This window comes from Schistocerca gregaria, chromosome 3, assembly GCF_023897955.1.
Source record: "Schistocerca gregaria isolate iqSchGreg1 chromosome 3, iqSchGreg1.2, whole genome shotgun sequence".
NCBI lineage: Eukaryota > Metazoa > Arthropoda > Insecta > Orthoptera > Acrididae > Schistocerca > Schistocerca gregaria.
Genome location: NC_064922.1, coordinates 356,005,984 through 356,030,497, shown reverse-complemented (window position 1 = coordinate 356,030,497; position 24,514 = coordinate 356,005,984). Strand labels below are relative to the sequence as shown.

Below are 24,514 nucleotides of genomic sequence, written 5' to 3'. Positions count from 1 at the left end.
ATGAACAATCTAGAACAATAACGTGCCATTTTAAAATTCAGTATGTACATACAGATGAGAAACACAGGACTGAACAAACAGCGACTTAGATACATTTCATCACCAGACTTGCGGCGTTTTCCTGTCCACACGCTCCAACTAATCTTTGCAGATATGATTTGAACCCACACATTTGAGCAATTTCGCTCACATCTTCAACTCCAGCTTCCATGTTTGCATGCATCTCATATCTGCGCAAATCTCCTGTTCACACAACGTTCTGCCTGGGCAGATGTGATTTGGGGATATTCGCTCATACAGTAGGTTGCGTGTGGACGTCCCTGTAGATAACAGCTTTTCTGCTCATCCCAGAGACAACTTACACTGCTAATGTGTCCAAAGATTGCCGGAGTCATACGTTTTTGTTTGCATCGTTACATCTTTGGTATGTTTACAAACTTACAACACGTGGGTAGTGTTGTTGTGGGTGAGAATCGACATGGGCACCATGGAAAAAGAATGTGAATTAATTGTGAGTCGGAAGGGTGGTGGTAGTGTAATCGATCGCCAACCTGTATTTTCGAAAGATGGACGGTAAGCAGTTTGTGTGTTTGTTTGATGGGTTACTCGTAACATACCCTGTGCCATCAGTCCTTCCAATGTGACATTGACGGTTTCGTACCGAAATTAGATATTTGTCAGTCATTTATCAAGCAGTGTTCACATGCCGTTATAAAGTTATGTATTAGACATGGAACAAATATTGCCAGCGTTGCATATTGATGACGATCTACATCATAGACCAGTCTGTCACCCCAATCATGGAAGATAGGTTCACTATCATACGCTGAGCGAAGTACCTCCCTCTCTCTGCGGGAATTATTGGAATCCATTTACACGTAGTAGTTGTTACTTTATTAGTGTTCTATATACATGAAACTGGCACATCGGTCAGAATGAATGGGATTTAAAAATTATGTTTCGTGTTTGTGATGTCACGAGGTTCTTGTCGGCTTGTTTCCCGCATACTATTAGGAATTTGAAAGCAACACGCACATTATTATTGTTTCCAGAATCAGTTTTTCACTCTGTGTGACAGTACGTGCTGTTTTGAAATTTTCTGGCGGATTAAAATGTGCCGCACCAAGGTTCGAATACAACTTTAATTTGACATTAAGTTTCAGCATTATTGTTGTTATCTTATTTTTCACAATTCACATTATAATGTTGGGTATACCAAGTCTACTTCAGGTTACTTCCAGCTTCCTTAGAAGTATATTTGGTGACCAAGTGATAAATGCAATTTTTGCAGAAGAATGGGTTGTTATGAACAGCACTATGTTGTATTTTGCAGTTGTTGCTACATTCTAGTCAGAGCAAGTTATGTGGTATTGACCTCAGGACACCAATGACACAAGCATGGTATCAGTTAACATTACACATTTGTTTTGTAAAATGAAGAAACCACACAACTGTTGTTGAATCAATAATCATTTCACATTTGAGCTTGTGCCATACATGAGGATGGATTTGGGGATCTTGTTGGCCACAGGAATATCTTGTCATCGCACAAACAGTTCTTACAGACAGGTGCCGTGTATGAAAGAGCATTGTCATGCTGAAAGAGGGCGCCACAGTTCATTTGCTTGAGAGATTACGCATGAGGACGTAGGATGTCCTTGGCATTCCAGTGTGCTGTCAGAGTTCTCTGAATCACTTCCAGCCATAACCTCTAGTCGTAACTCTCTGTTCCCCACACCATGAAGCCAGGAGTAACACTGTTGTGCCTACTCCAAACGTTGGCAGAATGAGACCTCTCGCCGTGTTGCTGCAACACACACCAGCAATGTACATCAAGGGCAGTGCAGAAAAATGTGTTTCCCTTCATCAGCGGCCCAAGCTGGCAAGTCATGGTACTATTCCAGACCCACACAGCTGTTTGTGTTGTGAGGTTCACAGTAGCCTACACATATGATGGCAATTCCCTAGTGTGGCCGCTGAGAGTCATCGGCCAGTTACGTGCGATGACATAAAAATTGTTACCCATAAATTTGTGTATAATCTATTTTTACCATTGTTCCATGCTAGGCTTAGGCCTTTAGAACTGTAACTGTTTTGGAGTGCTTTTTATGGGGTCCATAACTTAATAGTAGCCAGTTGTGTCATACATTACCATATTATTATTAATTGTGTTGTATTTGAATAATAATTTATCCCTTTATTTATAACTCAACTACTGTTGTGTGTTGAATATTCATTTGGCAGTTTATGGATTAGAAAGTAACGTGTGAAAATAGTGTTGTAGACAAGTAATTGCGAATATAAAGCAAGCAATAAATGTCATGTAATTCATATCTCTAAAACTACTGCTGTGGCAGCAAGACACTGTAGACACCAAACGTGCAGAATCTGTGATTCACGTCAGAAGCAACAGTTATTCAATGCTTGATTGTTCTCACTAGTCATGAGCCTCGGTGGTCTGGTCTGTTGGTAATATTTCTTAGACGCCTAAAAAACTGTCACTTGATAAATATGTAATTATGAAAAATCTGTTAAGAAATGCAGTGGGGCTGGTGATTTATTACTAGATAGGTCTCATTCTAGTAGAATGGAGCCTGCTGCAGAAACGTGTTGTAGGACCAGTGCTGTTTAAAATAAGTAATTTAAAGTATTACTATATAAGACATCAACAGTGTAAAACTTGAGGAAAATAATAATTTGAGATACTCTTAATGTCCAAATCCCTTCTGTTGCCCCTGAAACTTTAATCTTAAATACACTGAATACACAGAATTTACATAACTATGACTGGGAAGAATATCATGTGTAAGTGCACAATAATTTTGATGGCTACATCTACATCCATACTTCGCAAGCCACCTGATGGTGTGTGGCGGAGGGTACCTTGAGTACCCCTATTGGTTCTCCCTTCTATTACCGAGCGAGGTGGCGCATTGGTTAGACACTGGACTCGCATTCAGGAAGATGACGGTTCAATCCCACGTCCGGCCATCCTGATTTAGGTTTTCCGTGATTTCCCTAAATCACTCCAGGCAAATGCCGGGATGGTTCCTCTGAAAGGGCACGGCCGACTTCCTTCCCCATCCTTCCCTAATCCGATGAGACCGCTGACCACGCTGTCTGGCCTCCTTCACCAACCAACCCTTCTATTCCAGTCTCTTATTGTTCTTGGAAAGAAAGATTGTCGGTATAACTCTGTGTGGGCTCTAATCTCTCTGATTTTATCCTCATGGTCCCTTCGCGAGATACACATAGGAGGGAGCAACATACTCCTTGACTCCTCGGTTAAGGTATGTTCTTGAAACTTCAACAAAAGCCCATACCGAGCTACTGAGCGTTTCTCCTGCAGAGTCTTATGCTGGAGTTCATCTCCATAATGCTTTCGTAATTACCAAATGATCCTGTAACGAAGTGTGCTGCCCTCCATTGGATCTTCTCTATCTCTTGTATCAACCCTATCTGGTATGGATTCCACACCAGTGAGCAGTATTCAAGCAGTGGGCGAACAAGTGTACTGTAACATACTTTTTTTTTCAGACTGAATTTCCTTAGGATTCTTTCAATGACTCTCTCTGGCATCTGCTTTACTGGTGATTTATTTTATATGGTCATTCCATTTTAAATCACTCCTAATGCCTTCTCTCAGATAATTTATGAAATTAACTGCGTCCAGTTGCTGACCTGTAATATTTAGCTAAATGATAAATGATCTTTCTTTGTATGTATTCACAGCACATTACACTTGTCTACATTGAGATTCAGTTGCCATTCCCTGCACCATGCGTCAATTCGTTGCAGATCCTCCTGCATTTCAGTACAGTTTTCCATTGTTACGACCTTTCGATATACTACAGCATCATCCACAAAAAGCCTCAGTGAACATCCAATAGCAACGGTCCTACGACACTCCCCTGCGGCAAACCTGAAATCACTTATACTTTGGAAGACTTCTCTCCATTGAGAATGACATGCTGCATTCTATTATCTAGGAATTCTTCAATCCAATCACACAATTGGTCTGATAGTCCATGTGCTCTTACTTTGTTTATTAAACGACTGTGGTGAACTGTATAAAACGCCTTGCGGAAGTCAAGAAACACGGCATCTATCTGGGAACCCGTTTCTTTGGCCCTCTGAGTCTCGTGTACGAATAGCGCGAGTTGGGTTTCACACGATCGTCTTTTTCGAAACCCATGCTGATTCCTACAGAGTAGATTTCTAGTCTCCAGAAAAGTCATTATACTCGAACATAATACGTGTTCAAAGATTCTACAACTGACCTACGTTAGAGATATAGGTCTATAGTTCTGCACATCTGTTCAATGTCCCTTCTTGAAAACGGGGATGACTTCTGCCCTTTTCCAGCCTTTTGGAACGCTACGCTCTTCTAGAGACCTACGGTGCACTGCTGCAAGAAGGGGGGGCATGTTCCTTCGCGTACTCTGTGTAAAATCAGACTGGTATCCCATCAGGTCCAGTGGCCTTTCCTCTTTTGAGCGATTTTAATTATTTTTCTATCCCTCTGTCATCTATTTCAATGTCTACCATTTTGTCGTCTGTGCGACAATCTAGAGAAGGAACTACAGTGCAGTCTTCTAATGGTTAATAACTGCAGTACTGTAATTTTGCATTAATGATATTTACCCCAACCAGTGCTTCAAAGTGCAGATTCTTTGTTGCTTTACCACCAACCAACACATGTTCTGAAACATAAGCTAAATTTAATTTCATATAGAATAAAATAGTGTGAGAAATTTCCTTTTCCATAAACTTCTCACCTAGTCTTTTATTGTTGCTTAAATACAGCAGTGTGTTTCCTTGCACTTAATGACTCATTGCAAATTAAATCAAAAGCCATTTCACAATATTCTTGATAATACAAGTGTGAATGTCTCCTCAATTTATTCTAGCTATGGAGTTTTTTTTAAATATCACATGTCCCCTCTCCCCCATGGAATTTCACAATTGAGTCTGCTTTCTTTCTGTTATGAAAGTCACAAAATAAAAAATATAGATGCCTATCACAGATAATTATGAGCACTATACATTTTGTGATCATCATCATCTCTGGCTCATAGCAAATGTGAAAAATACCTACTTACGTACCTACTTGAAAGCTCTGTGTTTTAACTACTTTTAGGACTGAAATGGCAACTTTTGAGTTCATACTTTGGTGACTCGAAGGGGCCAATTGAACCTACCAACACCAGATGTTGTGGTGCGTGATGTTGTACGTGTGCAAACAAAAAGAAAACAAAAACCTGACAACAACTTTGTGTCTCTTTATTATATTTTGGAATGTGGATCATGTATGACAGACTGATCTATTGCATAATCCAAGGTATAGGTTAGATTTAGATGGGACTGTGTGATTGTGAGTTCAAAAAGCAAAGAAATGTGAATACGATATCTTAGTTGTGGTTAAATGCTGAACAATAGCATAGCCTGTGGTCTGGGTTAGGTCAAATGGTGACCATTTGATAATGAGTTGTCAAAGCAGCATTGAAGGTTTCAATTAACACCATGATGTTAGTGTCAATTGAACATGCTAATGCCAGATTCCACTCCTCATAGGATGGGTGTTCTACTCATTGATGTAAATAGGAAACAGAGAAACAAATAAGCCTGGCGAGGTTGGGGGAGGGAGGAGGAGTTCTCTTGTCCAGTCAACAACTGAAATGATGGGGAGCTACTACTTGTGTACACTGAAGGATATTAAACCCTAAACTTCCTTCCTTATTTGTGTATGTAAATGATAAATATTTGAATGGTTTGTATTGGTCGCAAACCTTCCTCTGGAACTTTTGGGTAACTTATCTTGTGCCACTCTGACAGAACTGCTTAACATTGGTTTGGAGAAGATAAATGATGGGATATTTATGTGCTAAGAGTATGCTGCTGGAAGTGTAGAGGAACAAAGTAAGTCTCAGTGTTAGCATACACTTTGCTAATAAGTGTTGTCAACTGTGTTTGTCTAACTTTTCCTGGTTGCTTCAATATTATGAAAAAGATAAGAGTACAACCCACTGTGAACATTACACACTGAGTTGCAGACAGACACTATAGAGAGACTGTAACATGTAAGCTTTTGGCCGAAGCCTTCTACAGAAAAGAAAAATATACACACAGATGTGACTGCTGTTCCTGGCAATTCCGGCCCGGATTCAACACAACTGTGTCAAACTGAAGCAACAGTCTGGAATGGGGTGGGGAACTGGGAGGAATACCAGGGTGTGTACGTGGGGCAAAAGGAATCATCACGGCCTGGCAGAGTGTGCAGTGACTAAAGGCTTGGCACCTCTAGTCCCTGCATGCTCTGCCAGACAGTGATGATTCCTCTTGCCCCACCTATACCATGGTATCCCCCACAGTTCCTCCTCACCCCATTCCTGATTGTTGCTCTCAGCTGACACATTTCTGTGCTAATGTGTGTGCGTTTCTCTTTTCTGAAGAAAGCTTTGGTCAAAAGCTTGTATGTAACAGTCATTTTGTCATGCCTCTCTGCAACTAAAAGTTTGTCTAACTCTGACTGGTTGCTATAATGTTACGAAAAAGGTAAGAGTGCTTCCCACTGTAAAGAGAACCCATTGAGTTGCAGACAGGCACAATCAAGAGGCTGTTACATATAAGCTTTGGGCCAAAGCCTTCTTCAGAAAAGAAAATCATTCACACAAGCAAGCACCACCCTCCTCTCTCCATGGACACAGATATGGCCGCTATCTCTACTCTTTGCAGTGAGTAGCAATCTATCCTTTTCATAATATTGTTAATATTTCTGAATTGCTAGGCACAGTTGATAAGTTGTGTGTTAGAATCTTCTGTGCATATGTATATGAAGTATTTTCATGAAACATTTAAGCATAAGTGGCCTGTTCTGCATCATAGTGACAGTTTGCACCTGTGATACTTCAAACATACAAATAACTGAACAAACTGTGGTGAGTAATAAAATGTACATTACCTTGTGAATGTTTCAGTTTTCTTCCTGAGCTTGCTAAGAAAATTGGAGAGGAATTCCGCCATGTGCAAGAACCTTTGTAGTTTTGTTTTCACCTAGACGTGATTCAGCACTTTTTGTACTACCTTCAGTGGGTTTATTTGTTTGTTTTCCTCTTGAAAGAATTGTTACTTGTTAACCTTTAAAGAAACTTTTGGCACAACATTTACATTTGTGAAATAAGTGATGGACAAATAAACCATTTATTTATTTATTTATTAGTATTATTTTTATAGATTTATTGTTGTCAAATATTTTTACATTGGTTTGCATACAGTACAGACTTAAGTTGAGGCATTCTCTGTTGTTAATTTACAATATGTCTAAGGTTTCTGGTTTCATAGTACATTGGGAAATAAAGTATGTATTCGTTTGTTTGAGCTGTTGATAACCTATTGGCCATCACCGTTGACCATAGCAGGCACAACATACACTGGACAAAAACATTGTTCTATATGACACGCCACATCATCTAGGTATGTGGCATATGGGGGTGATGGTTATTATCAGCAGTAAATAATTTTAAGGAATGAGTTTACAGCAGCATGAGTGTAATAGTTGTAATACCATTAAAGAGCTCATGCAAGATGTTTGATTATCTGCTTTACATAATATTCTTGCTGCTTGCTTTGCTGAATAAGAACTTTATTTGCTTCACACACATTGCTCCAAAAGATATTCCATACGACAACAGGTAGTGAAAATGTACAAAATAAGCCAATAACTGTATATCTATGTCATCATGATAAGTCTTACCAAACAAAAGCGCTGGCAGATCGATAAACACACAAACAAACACGTAGCGCACGCGAGAGAGTGTATACCTGTCCTTTATTCATGCTAAGGTAAGTCTTTCCGCTCCCGGGATTGGAATTACTCCTTACCCTCTCCCTTAAAACCCACATCCTTTCGTCTTTCTCTCTCCTTCCCTCTTTCCTGAAGAAGCAACCACTGGTTGCGAAAGATTGAATTTTGTGTGTTTGTTTGTGTGTCTGTCGATCTGCCAGCACTTTTGTTTGGTAAGTCACATCATATTTGTTTTTAGATATGTTTTTCCCACGTGGAACGTTTCCCTCTATTATATTCTCATCATGATAAGCGATACTTAAAATCCAAAGCACTGCACTTCACATTTATTTCATCTCGTGTGTTGAATCCATTTAATTTTTAATCAAACTGGACTACAAAAAAATTTACTTGGAATGTTTCTTTTAGTGTATGACTATTGATGTGTGCTTCTGATGATAACAGGCCATTTTTGCTTGTTTGAAATAGCATAATTTGAGTCTTTATGAGATTAAAGACTTAAACTGTAACTCAGTTGTAGACTGTATCTGGCAAGATTAGTTTGGGCACTTAATTTGTAGCTTGTGTCACCAGTAAACATTACACTATTTCAGCCATCATCTAAAATTCTTGAAAGCCCATTTTTATAGGTTAAGAACAGGAGCAGACCCAGTACCAAATCTTGTGGAATGCCACATGTTATGTTCTCCTTTTCTGAGTCATGTGACATAATCTTGTCTGTGTAAGATTTCACATGTTTTATTATACTTTCAAATGCACAGAGTTGTTTCCATTGCTCCCACTACCCCAGTACATAAGAGACAATTCAAGCCCTCTATGAACCTTTATTGTTGCTTTTTTATGTTAATTTTTTGGTTACTGTTGCAGGATAATCTTTGTAGTCTGGGGGCCAGTCATCCGCTCATATAGTGTTCAGACGGGTGAACTGATTGACAGCTATGAAGGATTGAAGTCAAGAGCAGTTGGTGTTGTGTTGAATCCAGACAATTCTGATCATATTGTTGCCTGTTCACAAACAGGTGAATTAATTGAATGGAACTGGAGGACTGCAGAACAAAAGCGAAAACTGGTGAGTGAAGAGAAGTCAGTGTCAGCATCACACGCTAGTGTTAAGGTTAATTTGACTAGCAGTGTTGATTCCGCTTAACTTCAAACTTCAAGCTATGTTTTTTTTTTTTTTTTTTTTTTTTTTTTTATTCCAGTAACTGTAATTTTTGTTTGTATAACCTGACTTTTACCAAGATGCTGTGCTTTTTATTGTCTCGTTTACCTTTGCTGATGGACTAGTGGGACACATCCTCGATTTTAGAACAATAAATGTAAAATTTCCAGCTGGGAGAGGAAGACCAAAGCCAATTTTAATCAGAAGCAAGTCATGGACTCCAAGTGCATGTCATCAGAAAGTTTGGCTGTAAGCCACAGGCCACAGCAAATGTGCATGAGCAAGTTATTGGTACTCAGCATAGCTTTTCTGACTGTAATTGCCCATCAGTATTATCCCTCTGAATCCGTTTATCAGCAGCTGACATTTCTCTAGTGCCACCAGTGCTGGTTGCATTGCTTTACTGAGCTGAAAGCCTGTATCACTGTTAAGTTGGTAGTTTTACGTATTTCAACTGCTTCTTTTGCGACAAACTACCAATATATGGAGATGGACAAGAGGATCTTGGTCTCTCCGTATTTAATGCTGTCTGTAATATCAAATTGGTTGGATGCGACATGTCTGACCAATGTACAATTTTCCACTGACAAGGGATCTCATGTATTTCAAGTCTTCTTAGTCTTAAGTCATCTTTGTTAGAACCCAGTATTGTCTGTACCCCCCTCCCCATGAACCATGGATCTTGCCGTTGGTGGGGAGGCTTGCATGCCTCAGTGATACAGATAGCCGTACCATAGGTGCAACCATAACGGAGGGGTATCTGTTGAGAGGCCAGACAAACATGTGTTTCCTGAAGAGGGGCAGCAGCCTTTTCAGTAGTTGCAAGGGCAGCAGTCTGGATATGATTGACTGATCTGGCCTTGTAACAGTAACCAAAACGGCCTTGCTGTGCTGGGACTGCAAACGGCTGAAAGCAAGGGGAAACTACGGCCGTAATTTTTCCCGAGGGCATGCAGCTCTACTGTATGATTAAATGATGATGGCGTCCTCTTGGGTAAAATATTCCGGAGGTAAAATAGTCCCCCCATTCGGATCTCCGGGCGGGGACTACTCAAGAGGATGTCGTTATCAGGAGAAAGAAAATTGGCATTCTACGGATCGGAGAATGGAATGTCAGATCCCTTAATCAGGCAGGTAGGTTAGAAAATTTAAAAAGGGAAATGGATTGGTTAAAGTTAGATATAGTGGGAATTAGTGAAGTTCAGTGGCAGGAGGAACAAGACTTTTGGTCAGGTGACTACAGGGTTATAAACACAAAATCAAATAGGGGTAATGCAGGAGTAGGTTTAATAATGAATAGGAAAATAGGAATGCGGGTAAGCTACTACAAACAGCACAGTGAACGCATTATTGTGGCCAAGATAGATACGAAGCCCACACCTACTACAGTAGTACAAGTTTATATGCCAACTAGCTCTGCAGATGATGATGAAATTGAAGAAATGTATGATGAAATAAAAGAAATTATTCAGACAGTGAAGGGAGATGAAAATTTAATAGTCATGGGTGATTGGAATTCAAGTGTAGGAAAAGGGAGAGAAGGAAATGTAGTAGGTGGAAATGGATTGGGGCTAAGAAGTGAAAGAGGAAGCCGCCTGGTAGAATTTTGCACATAGCACAACTTAATCATAGCTAACACTTGGTTTAAGAATCAAGAAAGAAGGTTGTATACATGGAAGAACCCTGTAGATACTAAAAGGTATCAGATAGATTATATAATGGTAAGACAGGTTTTAAATTGTAACACATTTCCAGGGGCAGATGTGGACTGTGACCACAATCTATTGGTTATGACCTGTAGATTAAAACTGAAGAAACTGCAAAAAGGTGGGAATTTAAGGAGATATGACCTGGATAAACTGAAAGAACCAGAGGTTGTACAGAGTTTCAGGGAGTGCATAAGGGAACAATTGACAGGAATGGGGGAAAGAAATACAGTAGAAGAAGAATGGGTAGCTTTGAGGGATGAAGTAGTGAAGGCAGCAGAGGATCAAGTAGGTAAAAAGACGAGGGCTAGTAGAAATCCTGGGGTAACAGAAGAAATATTGAATTTAATTGATGAAAGGAGAAAATATAAAAATGCAATAAATGAAGCAGGCAAAAAGGAATACAAACGTCTCAAAAATGAGATCGACAGGAAGTGCAAAATGGCTAAGCAGGGATGGCTAGAGGACAAATGTAAGGATGTAGAAGCTTATCTCACTAGGGGTAAGATAGATACTGCCTACAGGAAAATTAAAGAGACCTTTCGAGATAAGAGAACCACTTGTATGAACATCAAGAGCTCAAATGGAAACCCAGTTCTAAGCAAAGAGGGGAAAGCAGAAAGGTGGAAGGAGTATATAGAGGGTCTATACAAGGGCGATGTACTTGAGGACAGTATTATGGAAATGGAAGAGGATGTAGATGAAGATGAAATGGGAGATACGATACTGCGTGTAGAATTTGACAGAGCACCGAAAGACCTGAGTCGAAGCCAGGCCCCGGGAGTAGACAACATTCCATTGTAACTACTGACGGCCTTGGGAGAGCCAGTCATGACAAAACTCTACCAGCTGGTGAGCAAGATGTATGAGACAGGCGAAATACCCTCAGACTTCAAGAAGAATGTAATAATTCCAATCCCAAAGAAAGCAGGTGTTGACAGATGTGAAAATTACCGAACAATCAGTTTAATAAGCCATAGCTGCAAAATACTAACACGAATTCTTTACAGACGAATGGAAAAACTAGTAGAAGCTGACCTAGGGGAAGATCAGTTTGGATTCCGTAGAAATACTGGAACACGTGAGGCAATACTGACCTTACGACGTATCTTAGAAGAAAGATTAAGGAAGGCAAACCTACGTTTCTAGCATTTGTACACTTAGAGAAAGCTTTTGACAATGTTGACTGTAATACTCTCTTTCAAATTCTAAAGGTGGCAGGGGTAAAATACAGGGAGCGAAAGGCTATTTACAATTTGTGCAGAAACCAGATGGCAGTTATAAGAGTCGAGGGACATGAAAGTGAAGCAGTGATTGGGAAGGGAGTAAGACAGGGTTGTAGCCTCTCCCCGATGTTATTCAATCTGTATATTGAGCAAGCAGTAAAGGAAACAAAAGAAAAATTCGGAGTAGGTATTAAAGCCCATGGAGAAGAAATAAAAACTTTGAGGTGTGACGATGACATTGTAATTCTGTCCAAGGCAGCAAAGGACTTGGAAGAGCAGTTGAATGGAATGGACAGTGTCTTGAGAGGAGTATATAAGATGAACATCAACAAAAGCAAAACTAGGATAATGGAATGTAGTCGAATTAAGTTGGGTGATGCTGAGGGAATTAGATTAGGAAATGAGACACTTAAAGCAGTAAAGGAGTTTTGCTATATGGGGAGCAAAATAACTGATGATGGTCGAAGTAGAGAGGATATAAAATGTAGACTGGCAATGGCAAGGAAAGCATTTCTGTAGAAGAAAAATTTGTTAACATCGAGTATAGATTTAAGTGTCAGGAAGTCGTTTCTGAAAGTATTTGTATGGAGTGTAGCCATGTATGGAAGTGAAACATGGACGATAAATAGTTTGGACAAGAAGAGAATAGAAGCTTTCGAAATGTGATTCTACAGAAGAATGCTGAAGATTAGATGGGTAGATCACATAACTAATGAGGAGGTATTGAATAGAATTGGGGAGAAGAGGAGTTTATGGCACAACTTGACGAGAAGAAGGGACCGGTTGTTAGGACACGTTCTGAGGCATCAAAGCATCACCTATTTAGTATTGGAGTGCAGTGTGGAGGGTAAAAATTGTAGAGGGAGACCAAGAGATGAATACACCAAGCAGATTCAGAAGGATGTAGGTTGCAGTAGGTACTGGGAGATGATGAAGCTTGCACAGGATAGAATAGCATGGAGAGCTGCATCAAACCAGTCTCAGGACTGAAGACCACAACAACAACAACATTATCTGTACCCGCACTGCAGGATGAAATAGACATTTTATATGGTGTTTCATGAAGTGCCTGGCAGTCTTGAAAGAAACACCGCCAATATGAGGCTGGAAAACCAGCGCACTGGAGTTCTCCATTTCTATATGCTGATCTTTATGTCTCTTAAAGATTGGAGCACTTTTCTCTCCTTAGTGATGCTTGGGTGTGGGCATCACTGACGAGAGAAAAGTGCTCTGATATCTAAGAGCAGTCACAGAAACAGTAATTTAAGTGCTGACATGAGTAATGCCACTGCTCGCCTGCCTCCAGATCTTATCTTGGCAAGATTATGGATTTAATCCAGGACTCGGCATATTGTCAGTCCATAACGATCCAGTGGAAGCAATACAATGAGAGACATCTTCTGTCTTCAAAACCAACAAGTTTCCTGACCTTCTGAAAGAGAGTTTCATACCACAAGACCAGATTCAACAAGACTTTGTGGCCTACCAAAGAAACGTAAAGCAGGAGTTTTGCTTTCCACCATTGTGAGCAGTATAGGGGCCCTAAAATACTACTTAACCATACATCTGGCTTCTCATTTGAGCTCTAAACTTGTCAACATCGTATTTTGAAATCCAGAAGATTTTATACAGCGACTTGAGAACTTATATCTTGAACCAACCGGCATTTTAGTGAGTTTCCATGTGGTTTTCTTGCTCACACAACTTCCTCTGGTGAGTTCACGGCAACTTGTAGGAGCTTATCTGCAAGAGCAAATCCAACATCTTTTCAAATATATGTGTACATTGACTTACTTTTATTTAGTGACAAATATTTCGAGCAAACTGACAATGTTACTCTGAGTTTGTCTTTCAAAGCAGCTAACCTTTTTATGGGAGACTTCAGAACAAAGCACTTTGGTCATCAGTTTTGAAACCAAAATGTTTTTGGAGATATGTCTACTATACTTTTGTGACACAGACATAAGGGGCAGCAATACTTTCTTCATTTTTAGTACACTTTAACTCCCTTACTCAAAGAATCTTCTTCATCATGGAAGTGGGAAAAAATGGAGATCATCCATTTCTGGATGCCATGGTTCACAAAAAAGGTGATGGCTCTCTGTGTCATGAAGTGTTTCATAAACCAATACACACCAACCTGTTTTTACAAGATATGAGCTTTCATCACTCATCCCAACTCAAAAGTATGTTATGGAACCTCGTTCATAGGTCTCAAGTTATCCAGATGTGGAGAACTCGCCAGCATCACTTGGGAATCTCTGTTCAGGTACTCTGATAAACAGATTCACAACACATTTTGACCAGCATACATTAGATCTTAAAAACAGCCCGAAGGAACCTAGAAATCCACTGGAATTGTTTTTCTGCCTTATGCTGGCAGTGAGTTCTTTAAGATCAGCAGGCTGTTCAAGAAACAGTGTGTGAACTCTGTCTTCCACCCTGTGGCTCAAGTGCAAGGTAGCCTAAATCTAAGGAGACCAGTAATACATGACTTGTCATTGTGGAAAATCATACATTGGTCAAATGTGTCACACTTTTAAAAAGACACCTTTTAAAGACTAAGTCAGACAGAAGCAGTGAAAATATGTATAGCTAACAACTTCATTAACAGAGGCTCCCATTTCCAACTCTGTAAAGCAGGGAACTAGCACTGCTGGCACTAAGGAATCATTGGCTGCAGACAAATGAATTCAGTGATGTAACACCAGTGGGGAACCAAAGGCAGAACAGTAAAGCCTGACACCAACAGTATGCCTGTGCCATTCACTGAGGCTGCAATTTGAGGTAAAACTTTCATGTGCCACACATGTGGAGTCTGCGATTCACGTTTCCGACAGAGGACATTGGGTGTCTCTGTCTCCTGTGATGGAATTATAACCTTGCCTCTTGGCACCTGCACTTTTTTATTGAATCAGTGTCCAAATTAGCCATCCACAACAGCTAGCCACTGTCGCAACCCCCATTGGGAAAGCCTCAAGCAGCACAGTCTCAGATGTCTTTGAAAGGCAAGTCCACTTTCCCCCACCCCAGATTTCCGGATATTTTACATTTTACAGACATGCAATCACTCATTCTGTGGGTGTTAGGTAAAAATCATGTGAAGTCTCTCAGTGGTTCTATGAAGTTGTGCTTTACTTATTTTGGATTAGTTTAATTATATTTCTTTGCCCTTTTTTGTATTTAATTATTTTTGTTTGGCCAGTCAGAATAGTAGTTACTTATAAATGTACTTGACGTTGAAAGCATAACTGTTTATTATTGGTGTGAGAAATTTGTCCATAAACAACTTCCATGGTCACCACATAGTGCAAGAGAGAACTGAAACCAGTGGAACTACTATCTTCCTACAGACTTACAGGATGCTGGCCAATAACAATGTACTATCTGGACTTGACTATGACTTTTAAATTTCTGTGTACTATGGGATTATCATTTTTATTCTGTTTCAAATTCAGTGGTGTCATTACCTGCCTCTGACATTTTGTGCTCTCTGTCAAAGATTTTTTCCCCTTCACTTTCTCATCTTCATCAAATTTACAAGGTCAACTACAATTTACTTATAAGTGAGGATGAGGATCTTCATAAGGATCAGACATTAAAGAGGAAGACTAACTGGAAGGCTGATAACAACTTAGTACATAATGCAATTCTTCACCATTTGGTTTATCTACAAATGTTTGTTTCCCAGAGTTATGTTGTGTGTTTTCCCTCTAATGGTACCTCTACTTTTCTTTTAGTTCTTGGGTTTTCTCTCCAAAAATGATTAAAATTTGCACAGAAGTTCCCATCTTCACCTTTGTTTTTGCCACTCATTTTCTTTTTTTTCTAAATTAATTGTATTTTTTCAGACCTTTCATTTCCATTCCATAGTGGTGTGTTTTTAGAACTGTTTATACTTTTCCATTCATTGTGTTTATCTCACCTCTTCCGTTGCAGCACTTTATTATTCCAGCCTCCATTCTAGTTTCGTTTTCCTATTTTGTCAAGTTGCTCTTCATGTTGTAACCTGTGTAGTCACTGTCTGTCTCCATGGAAATGCGTGATTGTGATCATCTGAAATATCATGCTTTTTGTTGTAATGCAGAGATATGCTTAGTTCTCATCTCTGTTGTTAACCCAGACTCTTTCTCATGTAGCCCTGTAAGGTCACCTTGTACGCTTTCCATTAATGTTGTCAGTCTGGTCCAGAATTTCTCAGATGTTCCCAGTTTGTCCATTTCACAATTTACAAGACTCTTATGTACTACTCATGGCAATCATTGTGTACTTGCTGGTTACAAAATCTCTTCTCTCAAGGGCATGTTTAAGCATATTGAATTTGGATTCAGAACTACACTTATTCAAATCGATATCAGGCAATCTAGATTTAAATTTTCTGTAATTTCTCTAAACTGCTCAAGGCATGTGCTTTTTCCTTTATTTATATTGGATGTTTCTGTGATCAGCCAGTACTTGCTGGTAACTATTAATGTTTTGGTGCATCAGATAATCAACTGCTTCAGTTGTAAATAGCTTTACTAGTTCAACCACCTAATTGGTACTATTTTTCCTGCAAGGAAACTTAACATTGTTATGCTTATTTTAGTTTTAACCAGCTTGCTCCTATGGGTTCATTTGTGGCTTTATTATTTATAAAATTTTATATTTTTCACCTTATTTTATACTGTGACCACGTACGTGTAACCATCTTCTACTCAGTTATGTATTTATGTTGTTCGGTGATATTCTTTTAGTATTTGTCTCCCTTTTTCTTCCTTTGACTGCTCACTTTCCCTAGGTTATTTTATGGTTATCTGGTGGGTGTGACACCTATGTTTTCCTTCTATCTAACCAGACCATATCATCCTTATATTTATAGTTGGGCAGTGAATCTCACTATTGTTATAGCAAGAAGTCTTAGGGCTTATACAGCTCTTTATTGTAGCTTCTTCATTTTCCCTTTTGCAATCTTTTAGTCTGAAGACGTCATATAACAGCCTGAAACTGTCATGATCTCGAACCAATAAAAGTATTTACAGCTGAAGTGGTTGATTATCCAACTCCACTATGACTCTCAGTTGTGGATGTCCTTCAAACCAAATCTGAGCCATTTTGTGTACACTATGAAGAAATGACATCTTGAGCAACACTGGAAAGTACACTGCTTATTGATACATGGCTTTTATAAAACTGTAGTGTTCATGTCATTATACACTCCTGGAAATTGAAATAAGAACACCGTGAATTCATTGTCCCAGGAAGGGGAAACTTTATTGACACATTCCTGGGGTCAGATACATCACATGATCACACTGACAGAACCACAGGCACGTAGACACAGGCAACAGAGCATGCACAATGTCGGCACTAGTACAGTGTATATCCACCTTTCGCAGCAATGCAGGCTGTTATTCTCCCATGGAGACGATTGTAGAGATGCTGGATGTAGTCCTGTGGAACGGCTTGCCATGCCATTTCCACCTGGCTCCTCAGATGGACCAGCGTTCGTGCTGGACGTGCAGACCGCGTGAGACCACACTTCATCCAGTCCCAAACATGCTCAATGGGGGACAGATCCGGAGATCTTGCTGGCCAGGGTAGAGCATGTTGGGTGGCACGGGATAGATGCGGACGTGCATTGTCCTGTTGGAACAACAAGTTCCCGTGCCGGTCTAGGAATGGTAGAACGATGGGTTCGATGACGGTTTGGATGTACCGTGCACTATTCAGTGTCCCCTCGACAATCACCAGAGGTGTACGGCCAGTGTAGGAGATCGCTCCCCACACCATGATGCCGGGTGTTGGCCCTGTGTGCCTCGGTCGTATGCAGTCCTGATTGTGGCGCTCACCTGCACGGCGCCAAACACGCATACGACAATCATTGGCACCAAGGCAGAAGTGACTCTCATCGCTGAAGATGACATGTCTCCATTCGTCCCTCCATTCACGCCTGTCGCGACACCACTGGAGGCGGGCTGCACGATGTTGGGGCGTGGGCGGAAGACGGCCTAACGGTGTGCGGGACCGTAGCCCAGCTTCATGGATACGGTTGCGAATGGTCCTCGCCGATACACCAGGAGCAACAGTGTCCCTAATTTGCTGGGAAGTGGCGGTGCGGTCCCCTACGGCACTGCGTAGGATCCTACGGTCTTGGCGTGCATCCGTGCATCGCTGCGGTCCGGTCCAAGGTCGACGGGCATGTGCACCTTCCGCTGACCACTGGCGACAACATCGATGTACTGTGGAGACCTCACACCCCACGTGTTGAGCAATTCGGCGGTATGTTTACCCGGCCTCCCACATGCCCACTATACGCCCTCGCTCAAAGTCCGTCAGCTGCACATACGGTTCACGTCCACACTGTCGCGGCATGCTACCAGTGTTAAAGACTGCGATGGAGCTCCGTATGCCACGGCAAACTGGCTGACACTGACGGCGGCGGTGTACAAATGCTGCGCAGCTAGCGCCATTCGACGGCCAACACCGCGGTTCCTGGTGTGTCCGCTGTGCCGTACGTGTGATCATTGCTTGTACAGCCCTCTCGCAATGTCCGGAGCAAGTATGGTGGGTCTGACACACCGGTGTCAATGTGTTCTTTTTTCCATTTCCAGGTGTGTATGTTTATGCTTGTTAGTATTATTGTGAAATTTATTTTTATGCTGTTGTACAGGAACTTTAGTTCAGTTGAACTAATAATTATTTCTGTCCCCGTAGCAACTGGATTTAAATTATAAGAACAACAAACCCAAGTTGATTGTGAATTTTTATGTTGCAAGAACAATTGAAAGGAAGATTAAAGTGTTCGTAGTATGGGGTTATGAAAAGGAGAAAAATGCAGTTGTTGACATTTTTAATTTTACAACAGGCAAGATCTCAAAAGCAAACTTCGGACAGTGCAGGTAACTTTTTGATTATTGACTTCTTTACTGATATATGTCTCCATTTCGTTAACTGTTGTCTGTGTTCGTTATTTAAAAAAAAAAAAATTTTACAGAGTTGACAGCCATTCACACAGCACTGCTATCGGAGGAAGCAATACAGGTATCTGTATTGCTGGCATAAAACAGAATGAGCTGTTTGTAATTTCTTCAGAAGATGGTCACCAAATAAGGTCAGTAACATAATTTTCTACCACCATTCTAAAGTAATTATGACTTCATTAAAATTATGGGAATATTGCCGCACAACTTCAGATAATTATAATAGACATTCATTCATGGGCAAAATATCTTTCTGCACCATCCAGAAGGCTGTATTTTTGAGAGTGAATATTTATGTAGCAGCTATAAAAAAATCACAATTCCAACAGACTTTAATTATGATGGATGTTTGAATGTAGTCACTCGAGTGTAATAAGTGATTACTGAACTCTTAGTTTTGTAGTAACAACTATACTAATGTATAACTGTAGTTTCTTTTGATGCAGAACTTGCCCAGTGAAACTTCCAGCCACAATTCATTCGAGCTCCAATACTGATAAAACAATAAACTTTTTGTACAAATGAATAGTGCTCTAGGCAGTAAAATGACAAAAAGTGACACTGAAGTGATGCTTCCAAGCATAAACTCCTTTCAGTAATCCCTTGATGTGTACAACTTTCTCAGTTGTTTGTGTTCTTCAGAGGTCGACTGGGCTGCTTATGATGCAATAATGTTAATATATGCAGTTTGACTTGCATGTAATAATAGATGCTCTGTGGGTAAACTTTTTCATTTCTCGAATGGAGCCTGTCGTGGGCATCCACCAGATTTTCAGTCTTATCATGACATTTGCCAAACTATTATTGGTTTTCCTTGCATGTACAGTGTTAAATTTTCTCAGACTGAAAATGTTTCTCCAGTTCAGCAGTATTGATGATCCCTTTTATGCAAAATACTTCAGTGTCTAAGGTAGCGTTTATTATTGTAGTAGAGAATTTAAAGTGATCTTACAAATTCAAGTAACAAGTAAACCAATTTAATGTTAACCAGCACAAGAAGCAGTATTCTTCTACTGCAAAATTGCAACATGATGACCCATAATGATGGCAAATTGGAAATGACTCAGTCAGATGCTAATGGTCTCCACTGGCTTCTAGAGCCAAGCTGTTTGCAGTACTTGAAAACCTGTCAAAAATGTGTGTGGTAGGAAATTCACACTTCAAACAAGACAGTAGAAGTGATGGCACATATGTTCCATTTAGTTGAAATCAAGGTGGTCACAGAAGTACTTCATATTTCACGTTGTCTGTCAGTTCTGCGTAGTATTATAAAAACATCAAAGTTTGTTGTTTATTTGTTCATAGATGAGAGACAATACTTCGGATCATACTAGATAGGTAATGAGTTGAGGGAAAATGAAACTGCATTTAAGAAAGTAATATGAAAGCAAGACTAACCCAGTGGAAAAAATGGATAAGAAGCTCTGGTGAAATATTCTGCTGAAGCTCTCTCATATCCAGATAATATTAGTGATGCTAATTCTATGCATAACAGTAAAATGAGAGAAGCTAAGGAGGACAAGGTTGAGGTGGTGTAATGGTGGGTGGGGAAGAAGGAAGGACACTAAAATGTAATGAGGAGTGAAGTTTTTTGAATGACTTTCTTCTGCATTTTATCTTTTAATAAGAGTATACTGACAGTACTTAAGGTTAAGTCAGAATCACATTCTTGCATGGTGATGAAGGAAGTCTTGGCCCTCGTATGTCTCTCTGTTTTCACCATCCTAATGTGAAAACTATGTATTAGCTTACATCTGTTACATTATTTATTGACTATTGACATAATTGATAGTGAAAATTATGGGACGTAATATACATAAAAAATTGGCAGCAGCTTTTTGTGATACGGTCATTGTCTGCTGGAATATTATATTATTAGTTATAGTTTTAAAAAATCCTTCTATCTGTTAAACACATAGACAAAAATTAGATGTAGATGTACTTATTTTCCTGTATTTTCCAAGAGGATGAAAAACTCCAATCAAAACTCATTTCCTGGTGAGAAGGCCACAGGATGTGATAATTACACAAGCTGTAAGTTCTCGGTACAAATGTTTACTTAACATGAAGAATGCTGGGAATGTGTAGGTGGTAGTGAGATTAGTTTAAAAAATGGAGTCAACATAAGGTCACAGCTGATTTTATAATTAGAGCCAATCAATTACACTTGCCTATAGAGATCTGGGAGAAATTGGAGGTAGCTTTAGACAACAGCAGATCAGAAGGAGATGGTAAACAAATGTATCTGATCTTTTCTGCATATGTTGGCCATTGTTTGGTGTTGATATAATATATTGTGTAGATGTAATAAATGTTTCTGCAGCAGCTGGTAATGCAATTGTCCCATTCAGTTTTTGTGCTTGTGCGCATGAGATATGCACATTTCTTTTATTATTTTACGCAGCGGTTCTTATGTTTCACCAAGGTTTTCAAACTGTTTGTTAATTCATTGTTCACCAGATTGTGCTGCTAACAAAACTTGTGTTTTCTGTGAGATAAAAATGCCAAGAATAGGGTGGTTTGGGCCAAAAGAAAAATTCAGAGGCAATATGTCAGTGTGCACAATACCTTGTGTGAAACTGTATATGCTACACAGATGAATGGCCTTACTGAATTCGCCCTTTCCATTTGGAAATGTCAAAGTATTGAAGGCTTTAAACAAAATCATGTCAAATATTCTTAAAATAAGATCTAATATGAGTAAAATCCGTGGTGGTGGTGGTGGTGGTGGTTGTGGTTGTGGTTGTGGTGGTGGTGAGGAGGAGGAGGAGAAGGAGAAGGAGAAAGAGGAGGAATGACTTTGAATACTCATAGTTGACCGATTTACCAGAAACACAGAAGACAACAGTAACTGTAGTTTAGAAATAAAGAAGACTCAGTGCAATTCAGGTCCATGATTGCTGAAGTAATGTTGTCAGCATCAACATAAGAAGACAGTAGTTTAGAGCCTTTTCACTGAATCTTTAATCACATATTGCAATTAGTAACCACAATGCAGTCATGTACTACTACCACAAAGGGATTTTGTATGGTTATTTGCAATTAAAAATAAATATAAAGAACTTTCTGTCAGATATGACAGCAAAATGGGCAAAATCATTTGCAGTAATGGTCATGGACAACTCAGAACATAACTTCAATACGTTAAGGAGGAAAAGTAACACAACACAACACCATATGGTTGAAGCATTTAATTGTTGATAAGCACATAACCATGACTGAGGCATTGCTTACATTTGGAAGAATCCTTCTTCAGAGTTGTAAAGCACACATATATATACATGCACCTACACATGTACCACTACATTGCTCTAACTGACTTCATTGTGCAGCACTTCAGCATGGCTGGGGTGGTGAAGTGGACATGAGGAGAAAGGGGGTGAGGAGCAGGAGGAAAGTCTGGGTAGGGTGGCTGATAGATGGAAGGGAGAGCCAGTAGTCATATGGGATAGACAAAGGGGAACTGTGTGCTGCACACAGTGAAATGGAGGAGTCGATAGGGATAGTTAATAAGCAGAGGAAGACTAGAGAGTAAGGTGCAAAAGCAGAATGAGTGAAATTATGATTGTGGTAGGGTGCATGTGGGACAGAGGCTAGTGGAGATTGAGGCCAGGAGGATTATGGGATTGCAGATCTGTAACATGTACAGTTACCACCTGTATAACTGAGAGGAGCTAATGTGGGTGGAAAGGATCCAGATGGCACAAGATGTGAAGCAATCATTGCAATAGAGCATGCAGTGCCCAACAGCACCATCTGTCACTGGGTGGTCAATTCTATTCTTGGCCTCAGTTTGGCAATTGCTATTGACTTGTGTGGAGGGAGCTGTTTGGTGGACTTGTTTGTACTAATTCCTGTGTGCAAATTTCAGTAGATCTGGTATACATCATGACTGCTTTCACAAGTGATAGTACCACTGATAGGACAGAACAAGTCTGTGGCAGTGGTGGACTAAGATTTGCTGGTTAGGTGTATCATGCAGGTCTTGTACCTGAGTCTTCCACAGGTATCACACGTGTGGCAAGAGTTGGGGAGTGTGTCTATGTAGTGTTGGACTATGATGTTATGTAGATTGGGTAGACAGTGAAATAACATTTTGGGAGGTGGCAAGGATTGTGGGTAGCATGTACCTCATTTCTGGACATTTTCATAGGTATTGTAAACCCTGGTGAAAAAACTGTTAAGTTGCCCATTCTCCAAGATGATATTGAATGATGAAGGGGATGCTCCTCTGCAACTGTTTTCTGGGTCTGGTTAGATGACTAATAGCATGTATGAATATGAGACAGGAAACCTGTTTAGAGACTAGGTTAGGGGAGTAATGAGCTTTTGATGCTCACTGCCTTTACACCTATCTGTATTATCATGTGTAGGCTATACATAATATTAAATAATGTTTCATTGCTCATATCCTTACTGCATTGTCATATTTACAGACAATTCCTTGGTGGACAACGTTGGTTTACATGTGTTGCATGCCATCCAACAGAGGCGTGTGTTGCAACTGGTGACAATTCGGGTCGTTTGCTCATATGGAGGGGTTTCAACCCAGGATCCAAACCAGTTTATGGAGTGTATCACTGGCATACACTACCTGTAAGAGATGTGACATTTTCAAGTGCAGGTATGTTTCACACTATTGCCTTGTAATAACAGATTTCTTCATTTGTATTTTATCAGAGTCTTGCATTGCCATAGAAGAATGCCTTCTCAGATATGTTTATTTTTCCTTATTCTTTTTGTTTCCTGTTATCTAAGATTTATTTTCTCATACATAATAGGTAATTTTATTTCATTTTTCACCCTACATCAGAAAGGAAAATACTGTGGATGATTGTAAATAAAATATAATTAGATCATTATTACATGTGCTTGCCTGGCTAGCCACCCATTCTAACACACTGCTTCACAAGTAGGAAGGCGTGCTGGTCCGCTGAGGCCAAACTACACAATAACCCTGGGTTCAGTGTGGGGTGGCCGTGAGGTGGGTGGACTGCTGTGGCCTGTTGTGGGATTGTGAACCATTGAGGGTTGCGGCAGGACAAAGCCTCTCCGTCATTTCCAGGCTCCCAATTTAATACATACATACATAATTACATGTATTTTGAAAGTGCATTTGTTAGAATTAACGTGTTATTTTTCCCATTACGCTATTTAAAAAGCGATGTACTTAAACTTCCACCAATTTGGAGTGTAACTTATGTTGTGTACAGCAGTTCCATAAGAGCTGAATGCAGGATCACCTTACTATACTATGTGTCAATGAAAATAACCAGTGTTTGAAAATGTAGTAAATGTGGATAGGTAAAAAAAATCTGCTCACCGAATAGTGGTAGGATAAAACATGCAATAATGGTATGTGGAAGAGCGCAAGTTTTTGGAGCCATGGGTCATTCTTCTGGCAGAAGGGTTGAAGGGAAAGTAAGAGGGATCAAGGAAAATGACTGGTGAGGCTTAGGAAATGGGAAGAGTTATGGAAGAGTCACCCAGAACCACAAGTCAGGGGAGATTTACTGGATGGGATAAGATAGAATAACCCTGTGGTGGGAGTGGAGCAGGATGTGCTGTGCTGTGCTGTGATGTGCAATTCTGTCTTGTGTTTATCCTGTCCTCTCAGGGACAGGGCTACCTGTGAAAGCAGTCATGTCATAGAC

At 40.0% G+C, this 24,514-nt stretch overlaps 1 protein-coding gene across 1 annotated transcript in view; it reads left to right on the top strand.

The window, feature by feature from the left end:
• The first annotated feature begins 415 nt into the window (after positions 1-415).
• The window catches only part of LOC126356155 (WD repeat-containing protein 75-like), a 209,767-nt gene continuing 185,668 nt past the window's right edge, over positions 416-24,514 (top strand). The window contains exons 1-5 of the mRNA XM_050006899.1: positions 416-573; positions 8,672-8,873; positions 18,595-18,779; positions 18,875-18,991; positions 23,297-23,484. Coding sequence (XP_049862856.1) covers positions 479-573; positions 8,672-8,873; positions 18,595-18,779; positions 18,875-18,991; positions 23,297-23,484 — 787 coding nt within the window. The 5' untranslated portion in view covers positions 416-478. The remainder of the gene's footprint in view (positions 574-8,671; positions 8,874-18,594; positions 18,780-18,874; positions 18,992-23,296; positions 23,485-24,514) is intronic.